Genomic DNA, 17358 nt, shown 5'->3' with positions numbered 1-17358 from the left:
ATGCCTTTCCCCCATTCCCTCCTGTGCACAAGGTCTGCAGGGACAGAGCAAAGGTAATCCTGGTAGGCCCCAGCGTGGCCTCGACAGCACTGGTACACCACGCTCCTAGAACCGTCAATGGGCTCCCCAATTCCATTGCCATTCCACCCTGACCTGATCACTCAGGACCATAGTCACCTGCTCCACCCAGACCTCAAGTCCCTCCATCTCCTGGCTTGGAAGCTTCATGGTTAAATCCCATGGAACTTCTCTGCTTGGAACCTGTAAGGGAGGTCCTGCTTGGCAGCAGGAAACCACCCACCAGGGCCACTTATCTTGCTAAGTGGAAAAGGTTCACTTGCTGGTGTGCCCAGCGATCTACACCTCCACTCCAGGTGCCTATACCACTCATCCTAGAGTACCTCCTACACCTATAACAACAAGGCCTGGCAGTGTCATCCATCAAGGTTCACCTCTTTACTATCTCGGCCTTCCACCCAGGAGTATCTGGACGCTCCGTATTTGCCAACCCCATGGTGGGACATTTTCTCAAGGGCCTGGAACGCTTCCATCCCCAGATTAGACAGCCAGTCCCTGCATAGGACCTTAACTTGGTCCTCTCCAAACTAATGAGGACCCCCATTTGAACCGCTAGTGACTTGCTCCCTTCTGTCTCTATCATACAAGGTAGCTTTTCTGGTCACCATTACCTCAGCAAGGAGGGTGTCTGAGTTAAAGGCCCTCACCTCTGACCCATCTTACACCGTCTTCCACAAGGATAAGGTGCAGTTTAGGCCTCACTCAGCCTTTCTTCCTAAGGTTGTGTCAATTTTCATATGAGTCAAGACCTATACCTGCACATTTTCTATCCTAAGCCTCATGCCAGTTACCACAAGCAGAGGCTGCACACTCTGGTTGTTAGGTGGGTGCTGGCCTTCTACATCAAACGCACTAAAACTTTCAGAAAGTCGAACCAGCTATTCGTAGCGGTGGCTGACTGGATGAAAGGACTCCCGGTATCATCGCAAAGAATATCTTCCTGGATCACATTCTGCATCCGAGTTGGCCAAAATCCCAGCCCCGACACTTACAGCACACTCCACAAGGGTACAGGCTTCATCGGCAGCATTCCTGGCCCAGGTCCTGATCCAAGAAATCTGCAGGGCAGCGACTTGATCCTCAATGCATACGTTCACCTCTCATTACGCCATCGTCCAACATGCTAGAGATGATGCAGCTTTCGGCAGAGAAGCGCTCCAATGAGCGATTCCATAACTCCGACCCCACTGCCTAAGTAAGGCTTGGGAGTCACCTAACTGGAATCGATATGAGGAATCACTCAAAGAAGAGACAACGGTTATTCACCTTCTTGTAACTATTGTTCTTCAAGACCTGTTGCTCCTATCCATTCCAAACCCACCCGCCTTCCCCTCTGTCGGAGTAACCGGCAAGAAGGAACTGAGGAGGCACCGTGTCTGCAGGGTCATATATAGTGCACCCGACCCGACGGGTGCTGCTAAGGGAAAAAACTTTCCGATGACTGTGCATGCGGCATGCACACACCTAATTATGAGCAACACATCTCGAAGAACAACAGTCATAAGAAGGTGAGTAACCGTTCTTTTTTTGGGGCCCCCTAAAATATACCTTTTATTAAAGAAATATAAATTCAATCGAACATTTCTTAAAAAGGTAACTTTTACATACCTTTAAAATTCACATTGATCAGTGTATGTTTGGTCACTATGAAGATTGTTACTGCCTATTTGATCATGACATCCCAGTTTTGTGTGCATTAGTGCACGCTTCTGGATGACCTTGCAGGACCTTTTCTTAGATCAGTTATTTTCTGATAGGTACTTGGTTCAGCATAGTTGAATCTGACTGTAGTATTTAGATTGTAAGATACTTGTGGCAGCAAACAACATGTTTTCGTATGTATCTGTAAACCATCTAGCACGTTTGGTAAATAACAAAATTCCCAGACAAAGACCTTATGAAGATGGAGTTAAGGCTGAGAAGAACAGATCAGTAACTTAAAAGTTAAAATCCTTAGAAAAACATTGTAGTTGTGGGGGTTGGAAAGGGTGGGGAAAGGGAAATCTTTAAATTTCTGGTTCTAAGTTCAAGCACAGCATGGAAATTTGCAGCTACTGCTATTTCATCATATTGTTGCCTCTTTTTGACCGGACCCATTAGTCAAGGTTTGGGGCCCTGGGATGGTCCAGCTGGAAGTAGAAATTTGTGATAGGTATTTCTTTGGTGCAGTTTTGTTTATTTATAAAGAATGTATGAAGTCCTGTATCTGTGAATGCAGGAGGAACCAAGAACAAAAGGAACAGTTTCTTAGCTTACTGCCCTGAAGCCTCTTTATCTAATACCAGACCCAAATGCTCGCTGTCTAGCTTTTTCCAGGGTCACACTGTGCTCACAGGCTCCTGCTTGGCTTATCTTGCCTCTTTGCTTCTCCCTCTTTCTCTGTTCTTGTCTGTGACCTCAGTATCTCTGTGTTCTCTCACACTCCCACACATCTATCCAAAGCAATACTCAGCCCAAAAGCTCCCAGGCAGGGTCTCTCACACCTTTTTCTCTTAGGTAGGGCTTATGTTTAAAGTTAGGTGTGAACTCACCCTTCAGTTAACATATCAACCTCACTGGGGTTTTAACCTAACCCATAGCAAGGTTTCACCCAGCTCATAATGGTATTAATTATCATCATGACCTTAAATGTATGAGTTCTTCCTCCATAAAATCCAATTTTGGAGTGGCTGTTATTCTCTCAAGTCTCAGCCTGAAGTTACTGTTTTTTTTTTTATGGTCTATGCTGTGAGTCCCTGGAAAAATAAATCCTTATTGATAGTGTAAGCATTGGGGTAGCATTAACTTATTCCAAGATTAGACTGAGTTTGTGGACTCTGTTTCCATTTACATCCTGCTCACATACCAGTTCTTCCTCCATTTTGACTTGCTGAGATAATGCTCACCAAAAACAGTCCTCGGATTCCCCACATTGGTGTATTTATATCTTCTTTTGTTGGGTCCAGCATCCCTTCGAAACACTTTTTAGTAGGGCTATCCAGCCTTAGGTGCAACCTTCAGCCAGTAATTCTGTAGAATTGTTTAAAAAGTGACCCCGGCAGGACAGCTAGCAGTGGGTGAGAATGCAGACAGCTTGGGGCAATGGCAACATGAGATCCAAGGCTTCCATTCTGAACCCTTATCAAAACTCACCACTTTTCATCTTGTAAATATTTTAGTCCAGGTCTTCAGTTGATGTAAATCACAGTCGCTCCAGTGACTTGCCACAGCAGAGGAGCCAGCCTTTTATCTTTAAAACCACATAGTAAGTTTTAGGAAAGAGAATCGTGATCTGTAGTATTTCAATAGATCCATGGCCCACACAGTCACATTTCTTGTCTCTTACTACTGTCAATAGCAAATGCATCAAGAAAGCATAAAGGTCCCATTTCCCCCACCCCCCCTCCCACAAGTATAACTGAAGTGCCAAAAATGGTCTCTCAGTTTGAATGCAATCAATTAATCTTCACATTGTGAAAACTGTATTGTGAGAAGATGTCTTGGCTACCTGGGATAGCAAAAGAGTTATGTAATATTTGAGGATACCCACATTTGAAAATGTAGCACAAGTGCAGTGTTCAACAGAAGGGTGAGGACTGAAAATGTCATTCTGGTTGTGTTTTTTTTTTTTTTTTAAACCTTGTAGATCTTGAGCAACCTTGTGATGGAGGAGCTCCTGCCTAACCTTCAGACCATGATCCTGCCTAAAATGAAAGGAAAGAGGAATGATAGGAAGAGGGTTTGGTTTGCTGTAAGTACTGTCCTTTGCACAGCTCTTGTCTTGCATAGCAATTGTCCAGTGTGCTAGTCCAGACATACTTTTATTTTTTGTTTTTAGATTGTGGAAGAAACATACAACCTGGTCCAGGAGCAGGTTTCAGAAGGATTAAACACCTTGAAGGAAGAATGTAAAGATCTTACAAAGAATCTAGAAGGAACCATTCGTTCAGACATGGATCAGATTTTGAATTCAAAGAACTATTTAGCTGGAAAAATCAAAGGTTAGTGGGGATAAAAACAAAACACAACACCCTCTCCCCATATCTCACTGTTCTGGCGCTGTTCTTCAGAATTACCCATTGCCCTCAGATGCTTGAATTATCAAGTGACCGCTGGTTTGCATGCCTGACTCGAGACTCTGATTTACAGAAAGTGCTGAGCACCTGCAGCTTCTACAGGCTTCAGTGGGAATTGTGACTGCTTAGCCCTTCTCAATGTCAGGGGCCAAGTACTTCAACCTGGATTCCTGGAAGTGGAGGCAACCCAAATCACCGGCCACTTTTGAAAATTTTGATTAGAATGGCTAATTCTGCTTTCAGTTTCACGTGCATTATGTGATGAAGATATAGGTTACACAAGCACAACCGAAAGCAGAATATGGCTTACATGCTCCACAGTGGAACTTTTGATTAAGCGATAAATGTCTATGGTGCTGAAGCATACTTAAAACAAATGTCTTATTGAATGATTTAAAACTCGTATGATGTGATTATAGTTTTGTAACAGATATGTAAATTAACATAAAAAGTAGACAAAACATTAGCATATATTGCTGAAGCACTCTTTCTAGAAACCATAGGTGACAAGTAATAGATGAAGATTTGGGCAGTTATTTTAAAAAAACTTGGAGCATTTCTTTTTAGGGCACTAAATATTTTTGTTCAAGGGAGTGTAGGTTGTTTTCCTTGCCATGTAAAGTTCCCTGTTGAATTAACATGTAATACAGTGTACCTTAGATCACAATGACCATGCTATTTACAGACATCCCAGTGTTTGTCAATACCCGCCTATATTTCTTCTTCACTCACAATGCGGCCAATCCACTATAATTTGGCAGGAAGGAAAAAATATCTTTAAATGACAATTTAAACTCCACAAACTCTTCCCTTCCTTACCCAAGTCATGTTTGAGGAGGACAAGTGTCATAAATGGCTCTGGGGAAAGTATTCTGCTAGAACTCATTCTAGCAGTCTGTAGCCCTTTCATTTAGATTCTTCAGTCTACCACCTGGTGGCCTAAAACATGTCTGTCTGATTCTTTAATACCTCAGCAACAGTCTCCGAGCCTGCTGAGAAGTGCTGCATGGAGAATATCCAGCCATTTTTGCCTTCCATATTGGAAGAGCTCATGGGCCCAGTAAGCTCTGGATTCAGTGAAGTCCGTTTGCTCTTTGAAAAAGAAGTTAATGAGATCTGCCAGGACTTCCAGAAGACAAATGATGCCACAAAGCTGAAGGAAGTAAGAAAAGAAGTTTGGGTCCTTTTTTACGCTCTCACATGTTATAAAAATTCTCTATATAGATCTTAATTGACAATAGTTATATTGGCTCTGCAGACCAATAGGTATAAATTCCTGTTTTTTCTCAGTTAAATAGTCATCTGATTCAAAGACACACGGAGTACAATAAATTGAATAATGATTCGCTACAATCAGTTGTGTGACCATCACTAAATTTCTATATTAAGAATCCATCTCAGATTGTTTTCTTTGTAAAATATTTTTTTCCCCCACTGGGATGCAGAATTTGGAGCAGCTGATGAACCTGCCATTCAACTCTGTGAAAATGGAACCTTGCTATCTGAAAGTTCATCTCCTCCAGGAACCACTCCAGGACCTCAAGAACCGCTTCAAATTCTACCATGTTGATTTTGTGGTTAAGAGGACACAGAACTTCATGCAGGAGGTAGTGTAAAATCCATTTTTCCGCTTTGGAAGAACAGGTTAGGTTTGCCCATCTGCTCTGCTTCAAAGTAGTCTTGATAGGGAGCTATGCACATGCACAGAATGGTGAATAGACTAGAATGAAAATAGAGATGACAAAATCCAGGAATATCACATCTGACAGGGGCGCATCATCTTTAAATCAGTGTTTATTCCTTTTAAAGACACAGTAGTTAGGAGCTAAAGGTTGATCATCTCTTCATCTAACCTTTGAATTTCTGAAATCTTAGTGTCTCAGATTCTTAGGGCAAATTTCAGAATGCCCTCAGCATGGCCTCTAAATTTGTACAGTAAAATACTGTTGGCACAGCAGTAGGTGACGAAGAGTCTGCCTCATTTACATACTCAAGAACTGTCTTTTATGAAAGACCATAAAAATATATTTTTGGTATTTATGCAAGGGAATGAATTCTCCTTTACAGTTCTAGCCTCTCATGATAGGCAGTAAGGCATTTCATTAGAAAAATGGGCAATTATTTCTATATTAATTTTTATCTCGGGTATAAATGGATTTAGAGACTTCGATAGAATAACCATGGTGATTCTAGCTCTCATGCAGAGGGTTGAACTGCCTGCCTGATTCTGAATCAAAAAGGAATCCCTCCCGCCTCCTACTTTCACAAAGTATTGGCAGGGACATTTGGCTTTTTTTTACTTCAGGAGCATTAAACAGAGATCACCTATTAGGATCAAGTAGGCATATGCCACACAGACATCTGGTGATTGCCAGAGTACAGGACAGGGTAGGCTTTCATAGCCTTGTGTTGTCTTCTGTATTTTTAGTAATGTAGTCAATAAAGTATATAACCAGTTCAGTAGGGACCTATTAGCAGTGTAATTGGCACAGTTCTGTGGAATGGGGCTCACAAGGCACCTGTTGTGTGACGCAGAGCTGTATTCTGTTGTGACTCTAACTGCAGTAGAGCGAATGAGGTGATGGTGCTTGACATAGCCAGTGGTATTGGTAGCTACATGGATTCATGTGCCACCTGTCTCCCCCCTGCCGTTAGTATCCCAGAAACTACTGTAACTCATTGTAAACTACAACCTCTTTAAAAATATCTCTGCCTGTATATCACACTTTCTTCCCTAGACTTTATCATTCAGGCTCTTACTTATAAACAAGAGCTGTGTTGATTATGATCTTGTTGGTTCCTGCTGATTCCCACCTGAAGTTAGAGGGCCAAATTCATACCCGTTGAGCACACCCAACTGCAACAAAATTGCTCCCTCACACAGCTGCACTGCGTTTTCCTCTAAATGTTGTTTTTTGTGACACCATATTCTTTGTCAAAGCAACCAGCTGTGATGTTACAGGTAGTCAACGGGGGAAAAAGGGAGCATGTACACAGCTCCTCCAGTGTCCTACTGCAAGGAACAGACATTAAACCTCCAACAAGTTAGCAATGTCTCCCTGCCAAAAAACGTTGTTTTTTGTGCCACCATAGTCTTTGTCAAAGCAACCAGCTGTGATGTTACAGAAGATTATGATAGCTCTTAGATACCATAGCTGTCTTTAGGAAAACCTAAAATCAGGAATGATCAGCAGCCAAGGAATTTTTGAGAAACAAAATTCTGTTTTCACTCCCATGTTTTGAGTAGGGACCGCCCTGAATTCCTGCTCAGGCAAAACACCTGTTAAAGGAGGACATTCATAATGAAACAGGAAAAAGAAGAGAGAGATAGAAGAGAACATTTTTCAAGGTTTTCCATAAGTTGCTTAAAAGGGAGAGTACAAGTTGTTCCAACAAGCTCATTTATATTGCTGTTCTCTCTTAAAATGGCCATTATTTTTCTCATGAGAAGTAGAAAAGAGTTTCACTTTGTGTTCATGGGCATATAATATTTATTTTTATTAATAAGCCGCTAGGCCAATATGTTTTCATTAACATTGTTTTAATTTAAAAGAAACCTCTGGCTTAATTCCCACTGACTTTGTACTGATGTAAATGACCTACACAAAGTGCCAGGCACTGGAGCATCAGGTCCCTACTCTTCAAAGTTGCCGAAAAAGTAGTATTTAAAACCTGCTGGGTTATTGTCATCTTCTGGCTAACTTATGAAAACTAGGGGCCACGTGCTCAGATGATATAAATCAATGTAGCTCCGTTGAAGTCAGCTGAGTACCTGGCCCAAGATCTGCAAATGCATAGAAAACATGAGTGGCTAAGCTTTCCAGCTGGTCTCTAAAACTATACCTGCAGTTTTAATGTGCAAGATTTTTGCATGCATGAAGTTTGAATGTTCATGCACTTGTATACATACATTGAGTAGATATGTGGATACTTAATTTACATGTGCAAATGCAACTTGCACGTTCTAATCTGAGTCTGGAGCAAACCTAATTCTAAAAACTACACTTCAAAACTTGACACAACCTATGTTTAGCCATTTAAACAAACAAACAAAAAAACCTGGGTAAGGGCACTGCATACAAGGCCATATCTTTTGCAACGGAAAAATTCCTAGAGTATTACCTGGATATCTATATACTGATTTGAAAATTCCCATGTCAAGCAGAGGACATATGGAGCCCCGGGCTGTTTTCCCATCAGAATGAAGGTGAAAACATAAAGTACAAATTTCCACCTGCAAAATTGTTGCTAATGAAGTTTCTCCAAACTAGGGTAATTATTTAATGTGTCACTGGATGGTGTGAGAACAGAGAAAACAGAGAATTCTGAATCTACTTTAATTTTCATTATATATAAGTTGGCACTAGGAGGGCTTCCCAGAATAGCTGTACCGGTATAGTTCTTCTGGCAATCCTTTTCTAGTGTAGACCTGTCCTTAGACATGAATTAGAAATGGAAATAGTAAGTTGTGTTCTTTTTGCCTTTCCAGTCCCCAAAGAGTGTTCAAATCCAGACTCCTTTTTTCCACTGACATTTTGAATCTTGTTTTAAGAAGTCCTGAAAACATTTCTATTGATTTTTAGGGTTTATACTTTCTTTTCCTCCCCCCGCCCCCACCTCCACCTCACAAGCACACTTTAACAAACTACTAAGTTTACAATGTCTATTTGTGTCTGGAAGAACTTGTAACTAGTGACATGTTGTAGTTCAGAAGTCTATCTAAAAATAGTAGGGGTATAAACTGCACCTGATATTGCTCAGTTTGAAGTCATGGGAATTTTGCTATGAACTTCATCAGGAGTGGGCCCGACAATAAGTATGGCGATTTTAATCCTTTGTCTTTATCACATTTGTCTTTATTTCTAGCTTATGGAAAATGCAGTGTATACTTTTGAACAACTTCTGAGTCTGAGCAGCCAAGGAGATACAGTGAAAATTTCAACTGCCATTGAAAAAGTCAAACTACGAGTACTAAAGGTAAAAATTATCTGACTCTTAAGTGTATCAGAAAACTAGGGGATCTGCTTAGGTGGTGTTTTGTAATAAATTGAAGGCATTTTTTACATACATTTATTTAATAATGAGAAGAAATGTGTTTCATACCATCTTATGGGAAATATTTCAATGCATCCACTTGTTTTCACTCACTGGAATAATTGGCCAGATTCTTAACTGCCTTGCACCTTATCTATCCCTGTGCAAAATGAGTGTAAAATGTTACCTCTGGTTTAAGTGAGTGGAGAATGCTAATTTAGTAGCATTTTGCAAAAAATGCAAATGATTACTCCAGGTGCAATGCAGTGGAGCATTAGGTCCTCCCTATATGGTCTAATGACTTCAGATAATAACACGGTTTTTTCTTACTCCTATACTCAAATCATTGGACCATGCCTTTCTCTAGTCTCATGGTATTCAAGTAGCTATGGACAAACCATATGGATAAAATTTGGACCAAACCTGAACATTTTTTGAGGTTCAAAATAATTTGGCTAACATTAAAAAAAATTTTTTTTGTAAACACTTCATTTGCATGCAACACTGCACTTTTAGGGACAGATCCTCAACTGGTGTAAATTTTCATAGATCCATTGACTTCAGTATAGTTATGACAATTTAGAGAATCTGCCCCCAAAATTCTAACTGATCCCAGAAGTGGAAGTGCTGAAATACCATGAGGAAGGCAGTTCTCACAGTGAGCGCTCATTGGAATTCTCAGACTTTAAGGCCAGAAGGGACCATCATGATCATCTAGTCTGACCTCCTGCCCATTGCAGGCCACAGACCCTCACCCACCCAATTCTTTAATAGGCCCGTAACTTCTGACAGAATTACTGAAGTCCTCAAACCTTGATTTAAAGACAGCAATTCATATTCTTTGGGTTGCCCATCAGCAGGAACAGGCCAACGGGAACAAACTACTTGTATGAATGTTTAATTGTTCTAACTGTGGTTTTTTCTTTTGTCTGTTTTGACAGCAATATGACTATGACAGCAGTACTATACGGAAGAAAATATTTCAGGAAGCATTGGTACAGATCACATTGCCCACAATGCAGAAGACACTGGCTTCAGCTTGCAAACCAGTAGGTAACTTTCTGGCTGCATGCTGGAAAAAAAGAAAGGGAAGGTGGAATTAACACACTGGCTATATCCTAAGCCACCTAATGCAAATTAGCTACAGGTGGTCATGTAAAGTGGCTGGTCACAGGGCCAAAATGATCCTGAGGGTGGTCCATTTGGGGCATCAGTGATGGCGAAAAGATAAAGGATGTGGATCTCATTTGGGGTGGGGAGAGAATTCAAATAAATTCCCTTCTAAAATCTTTTGGCAGCCTTATGCAAATCTTGATCACATCTCTTCTATGCAGTGGGGGTAAATAGGAATTATTCCAGCCCTAGGGCTGCAATAACCCTCATGCTGCTCCAGCAGTTTATGGAGAGATAGGAAGGGACCAGAGTCTTTGTGTTTTTTGTTTTTTTTTTTTAATTTTTGTTTTTTGGCAGGGAGACATTGCTAACTTGTTGGAGGTTTAATGGTGGGGCAGTCTCTGGGGGAGATGCTCCCCCAGAAAAATCTGATTACAAGGTCAGGGCAGATGTTAGACCCCATCAAATCGATCTTCTCTCTCTGGCTGACAGCTAAGGTTCTAAGTTCTGAGCCTGTAGTTCCAGCTTCAGGTTCTACAACACCTCTGGGAGACCACTGAGTTGAAAGTCTGTTCCTTGCAGTAGGACACTGGAGGAGCAGTGTGCATGCTCCCTTTCCCCCCATTGACTACCTGTAACATCACAGCTGGTTGCTTTGACAAAGAATAAGGTTTCACAAAAAACAACATTTAGAGGAAAACGCAGTGCAGCTGTGTGAGGGAGCAACTTTGTTGCAGTTGGGTGTGCTCAACGGGTATGAATTTGGCCCTCTAACTTCAGGTGGGAATCAGCAGGAACCAACAAGATCATAATCAACACAGCTCTTGTTTATAAGTAAGTGCCTGAATGATAAAGTCTAGGGAAGAAAGTGCGACATACAGGCTGAGATATTTTTAAAGAGGTTGTAGTTTACAATGAGTTACAGTAGTTTCTGGGATACTAACGCGGGGGGGAGACAGGTGGCACATGAATCCATGTAGCTACCAATACCACTGGCTATGTCAAGCACCATCACCTCATTCGCTCTACTGTAGTTAGTCACAACAGAATACAGCTCTGCGTCACACAACAGGTGCCTTGTGAGCCCCATTCCACAGAACTGTGCCAATTACACTGCTAATAGGTCCCTACTGAACTGGTTATATACTTTATTGACTACATTACTAAAAATACAGAAGACAACACAAGGCGATGAAAGCCTACCCTGTCCTGTACTCTGGCAATCACCAGATGTCTGTGTGGCATATGCCTACTTGATCCTAATAGGTGATCTCTGTTTAATGCTGGAGCTGTCACAGCTGGTGGGGGCCCTGGAGCTCTGAGCTGCCGTGGGCATTGGGTGACCCCGCAGCTGCCAGCAGCCGTGGGGGCACCAGAGTTCTGAGCTGCCATAGGTTCCCAGCTATTTCTGATGCCAGGGGACCTCAAAACTCCCAGCCACTGAGGCAGGTGCTGTACCCTCTCCCTTTCTGTAGCAGGGCTGGGGCTCCGCCCCATTTTGTCACAGTTATTTTTAGTAAAAGTCAGGGACAGGTCACAGGCCTCTGAATTTTTTTTTGTTTGTTTGCCCGTGACCTGTCCATAACTTTTACTAAAAATAACCGTGAAAAAATCTTAATCTTAGTAATGACTCAGTTGCTACCTAGCTGGGCTGTATATGAACCACTGAGCTAAGGGTGCTATGCCCCAGTAACAAATGCTGGAGTATCCCAGCACCCTGATGAGGATGAATTTGCCTCAGAGGACAGGCATAAACTCAGTCACTTCCTCACCTGCCTGCATTATTTAGAATATAAGAATTATTTATTTAGAGAGCTTAAGGTGATGCAATATAAAAAGTACTGGTAAATGTGAAAAATACTGAACATATGCAGCTCGTTTAGACCTGGAGAGCTGTCGTCATGACAAGATCTCTTACATGGGAGCTGGCAGGGTTCTTTTCTGGGCTGATTGAACCCTTGGACCCCAGATAGCCACATTTTTATACTTTTATTCCTTCTTTGTGTCTCTGCACAGGAGTTGCAGAAATATGAACAGTACATCTTTGCTGATTACACCAGAGTGATACAAGTAGAGAATGTCTATGAAGAGATTTTATTTCAGACATTGCTTGATGAAACCCTAAAAGGTAGGCATGCTTCTGAGATGATAGTAATAATGTTTAGAATGTGGGTCTGTGAGGTCTTATTTCAGAGCTAGTGATAGATCAGAGCTCCCTTATTCAGATCCAGGTCCCAATTTTCTCAGAGGTCGGAAGTGTTAAGAGTCTAAGAGTTTTGATTCACCCCACTAAAGAGATGGGGCAAGCCATGAAGTTTGGATTCAGATCTGAACTTCCCCAAAACTTGGAATATTCAGATCCATAGTGTGGTTCAAGCCTCTTTCTAACGCAAATCATGTCACCTCCAGTATACCTTGGTTCCACTGGTCCAAGAAGCAAAGCCACTCTCAAAGCCCTGAACTTTCAAATAATTGATTACATCTAATGACATTCAGACTGAATTTCTCAGAAGGAAATATGTTGCCAAAATATAATTGCCAATGGGTCACCAATACTAAGAAGAGCAGTCTCCAAAGATCTATCTGTGTGGGCATTGGAGAATGAAAAAGTTCTCTATAATCAATATGTATAGGTGATGATAGGGAAGTTGCTGTATTCCACAAGTTCTAAATGGCTTTCTGGTTGGACTTCTGGCCCAAAATTTAGGTTTTGCAATTTTAAAAAATGAATAGAAATGTTTATGATATTCAATTAAAATACTTCTTTAGTTCTAGATTTAAACCTACAGTGTTGTGAACCCAAACACAGTAGCAGTCTGTTAGTGCATGAGAAATGGGAAGTGTAACTTATTATTAACGTTCCATTGTCCAAGTTGAGTGAAATGAAAAAAAGCACAGATAATTAAAATTAAGTCTTGCTAATAATCCATGATATTAGAAACAGTAAAGGAGTATTTTTATTTTGAGTGTTCTTAAAATGTCAGTTTGTTCAGATCCGTTTGATGTTTTTGTCTACTTAGTAATAAAAGAAGCTGCCATTCTGAAGAAACACAACCTTTTTGAGGACAACGTGAACTTGCCTTATGAAAGTGTGTCCAGTTTAACTGACTTGAAGACCCCTTCAGGATCAGCACAAGCCAGTCCTGATAAGAAACCGTCCACCACTTCAACAGAAACATCAGATACTGAAACTCAAAGTAATGAACTGCTTGTTGTGTCAGAAAAAATGACCCAGGAGAAGTGGTATGATGCTAGACAGGCATCAGACAATGAAGAAGCAGTTTATGTCAATGTGTCTAGCAGTCCTGCAATTAATAGTGAAAAGGTGATCATTACAAACATCACTGACAAACTGGAGTCTCATCCTTTTACTCCTAAGGAAGAAAAGGATGTGGAGGAAATGATAACTTCCCAGAATGAAAATGCGGTGGAGGCAGAGTTTGGAGGGAACACTCAAAAAGAAAATAAGGTACAAGAAGAGGAGAGATGTCTTACAGTCCCTAATACTCTGAATGAGATCAGAAGCTTGCTGATGGTGACAGTTGAATTACCAGCAGTTGCTCCATCTGAGAACAAAACGGAAGGGGTAAATGAATGTGAAATTTTGAAGTTGCAAGAACATGGGGAAGAGAGTGATGAAAACAGCAAAACTAATGCAGAAACCGGTCAAACAGACCAGATAGTGAATAAAGAATTAGAACAGTCTGAGCTCAAGGTGGAGCAGCCACCTCCATCCAGTTTGGGTACAGGTGATATGAATTTAATGATCATTTCAGAGGCAGGCAACCATGTGACTCAAGCAGAATGTTTGGAAGTCTCTGAAAAACTGGATGTGTCTCAAGAGTCAAAGGCAGAAATGGAGACCAACCAAAGTGTCTGGTATTCTGGTCTGGAAAGCTGCAAAGGTCTTCATGACAAATCGCAACCAGAGGCACACACCAAAAGCATAGTTGGAGACAGAAGATCTGATCTGGAGGAAGCAGGTGAAGGTCACATTCATGCTGTCCCAATGGAAACAGAGGCTGAGAGCTTTCCTGGGTGTTCTGCTGAAAGTCCTGATGCAACACAAGTACCCATTTTGAGTATTGAAAACTTAAGAATAGAAACAGCTGATGATTTTGAGGTTTCACTAGTGCTAGAGGAAGATGAGCTTAGCACGGCAGAGGTTACAGTGGATATTAAATCTGAAAGCTTTACTGTTACTGCAAGTGATGAGTTTCAGCCAGCAGGTGCACCTTCTTTAAGTGCTGAAATCAGAAGCTCAGTAGGAAGTGAAACTGTCACACAAGAAAACATTGAGGAGAGTTGTGCAGAGCAACACTTTGAAGAGTAAAAAGTGTTCTTCACAAATATACAGCCTAATCTTGCAGCCATTACTCACTCCAGCAGTCCTCTTGTGAATATTCCTGACTTCATGAGCAAAGGCTGCAGGAATGGGCCTAATTGCAGTGTTGTCAACTCTTGCAGTTTTATCACAAGTTTTCCAGTACTTAGAGGGTACTAAACATTACTATTTACTAAAAAATAGTAGTAAATTTCTGGCCTTAATGTGGAAAAAAGCTTGAAAGCATGACCCCATCCCCCCCAAATGCTTGAACACCTCAAGGCAAATAAAAAGAACCAAAGAAAAATTATTATTTTTTTTTTAAAAAATCTCACAAATTTTAAGACGACCCTATGTTTTTTTGGCGGGGGCCTGACTCATGTTTTTTGAATGATTGGGATTGGAAATATTACAACAGGTCTTAGCTAAAGTTAGTCAATCAAAATGTTATTAAATAAATTCATTTAGGATATGCATTCAGTGTGTTAGAAGGAAAACATTTAAATCTCTCAAGTAGTTAAACAGGAAACAAATAGTTAGGTTGTTCAGCAGCCAAATTGCATGTAAACTTTGAAGTTTGCAAGCTGACTGATTACTTAAGTATTTTAAAGTTTTGACAGAGATTAAGACAATGAAATGTTCTGATTTTTTTTTCTATATTTAAAACTGGGAAAACACTGGGAGCAGGTTTCTCAATCCCACTCTGCACTTCTGGGTTACACAGCCTTTCAGAGCACTTTAGAGCTATTTTCTTTCTTTTCTTTTTTTGGATCTAATGAGAATATTTACAATAAAACCAGCTATCACCATTATGCAGCACCTACCTTCTGCACTCCCCAGTATACAGTACAGTCACCCACAATCCAAAGTTCTGTAGTGCAGTCCTGCCACATGCATAAGGCTGTGTCACTAAATCTCAAAAGCATAGGAAATCAGAATGAAGTATGAAATGTCCCATATACCATAATCATACCATTTACTCTCCAATTTCTTGATGCAATGGAAGGGAAAGTAGTTAAGGAATAGCCAGTTGTGCTTAGGTTTTGGCAGACAAACTGGTGATATTTTCAAAAGCAGCTTCAAAAATCAGCAATGCTTTTTCATGTCCAAGATTAATACCACCATACCAAATTGTGGTCCACATATAAGCTGCACTGATGTGTAATTTGCATACACAGATTGGAGTTTTTGGCCACAGAAAATCTTAGAAGTGAAAAATGGAGTTTTAGTAAGTTGAGCATTAAAATTGTATCTGCAATTTTAGAGGTGAGTTTGAGATATCTTAAAAGTTTGGCCCAGGGAATAAGTACAATTTAATGTGAGTAAGAGTTGCAGAATTGGACCCATAAAGAATAATACTGGAAAGTAATGTCCTTTTCAAGAGATAATAAAGAACTGACAGCATAACCTCAGTCTTGTTGGCGTTTAACTGTAGGAAATTTTGTAAGGTCCATAGCATGAGACAGTCAAACTGTTATACAGTACTAACAGGGAAGTGACACTATCTGAACAGACAAACCTCTGTTTGGAAATGCCATGATATTGGTTAACTTGATCAAGTGGAAGGTTTCTGTTGTGAAATAAATGCTACTACAAGGTGTATTCATACATCATAATTATAGGAATAAAGTCAAATACAAGATTTTTTTTGTGGGACTGTCATGAATATTTATTTGATGCAGAAATGTTCATACTAAAGCTCACACAAACAATTGCCAACTAACTGTCTTATGGGTCATTCCTGATTTTTTTTAAATTGGTACTGAACATTAAGGAGTGATTTCAACTGTGTTTGGCAATTAACCAGTGCGTGTCTCTTGTAACCATTTCTTTGGTGGAAGGACATATTTCCAGTATGGATTTCTGTGTGATAGAAGAATAGCAGGATAGTAACAATTATCTCCTACATACAGGACCTCATTTTACAACTAAAGCTATTTAGAAATGAAAGTCTTTTGATGTACTTTCTATATGTACAGAACAAAAGAGAATTTAACATAAATGTTCTCCTCCAAAGTAATATTTAATCATTCACATTACAGGTTTAGATTTGGGGCAATACTTCTCTGTACATATTTGGTAATTCAGTGTTGACTACAAATGTTTAGTGTGGTTGGTTTTTTTTGTAAGAGTAGGGAAGAACTGAGATTCCTCTCGTATATTATCTTTTGTTCTACAGTTTTGAATTCAAGTTATTCATATCAGTAGTTTGTTCTGTGTTTTTATTTACATTTTTCTTGGTTTCCTGTGTATACTAAGAGTAAGGATAAACAGTTGCATACCCCACCTCAACATAGTCTTGAGACATTAAATGTATTTGCTTAATTCTGAATGGAGCAGCACAAAGCAGACTATGGTATCAAGGATCTGTCTCCTGGTACTTCCATCATTGGAAGGTTGCTTTGGACCTTTGATCAATAGAAATAGTTTATTGATGAATCATAATATTTTTTTCAATTTTCTTAGCATTTCCAGCAACATTATCCCAATTGAATTTTCTCAAAGTATGGATAATAAGACTAATTCCTTTACCTCTTAAGTTGGGGGGGTGTAAGAATTAATTGGTTAAGAGTTCTAAAGTGCATTGAAGAGGAAAAGAGCTATATATGTATTAAGTGTTGTTGTTGTTGTTATATTTCACTTGGCTACCAGCTTGAGTAGACAAAACAAGAAACACATTATAACTTGCTTGTAACTTTGTAAAGTGCTTAAACTAAATAAAATATGGTCATCCCTTTCATTGCCGGATGTCAG

At 40.2% G+C, this 17358-nt stretch overlaps 1 protein-coding gene across 1 annotated transcript in view; it reads left to right on the top strand.

The window, feature by feature from the left end:
* The window catches only part of NIBAN1 (niban apoptosis regulator 1), a 127407-nt gene extending 110049 nt beyond the window's left edge, over positions 1–17358 (top strand). Inside the window, exons 7-14 of the mRNA XM_073356667.1 lie at positions 3704–3808; positions 3896–4058; positions 5108–5295; positions 5579–5740; positions 9000–9110; positions 10109–10216; positions 12297–12408; positions 13301–17358. Coding sequence (XP_073212768.1) covers positions 3704–3808; positions 3896–4058; positions 5108–5295; positions 5579–5740; positions 9000–9110; positions 10109–10216; positions 12297–12408; positions 13301–14613 — 2262 coding nt within the window. The 3' untranslated portion in view covers positions 14614–17358. The remainder of the gene's footprint in view (positions 1–3703; positions 3809–3895; positions 4059–5107; positions 5296–5578; positions 5741–8999; positions 9111–10108; positions 10217–12296; positions 12409–13300) is intronic.

Source organism: Lepidochelys kempii, chromosome 8 (assembly GCF_965140265.1).
Source record: "Lepidochelys kempii isolate rLepKem1 chromosome 8, rLepKem1.hap2, whole genome shotgun sequence".
Lineage (NCBI taxonomy): Eukaryota > Metazoa > Chordata > Testudines > Cheloniidae > Lepidochelys > Lepidochelys kempii.
Note: the sequence above shows the minus strand (reverse complement) of the source record. Positions and strands in the feature narration are given on the sequence as shown.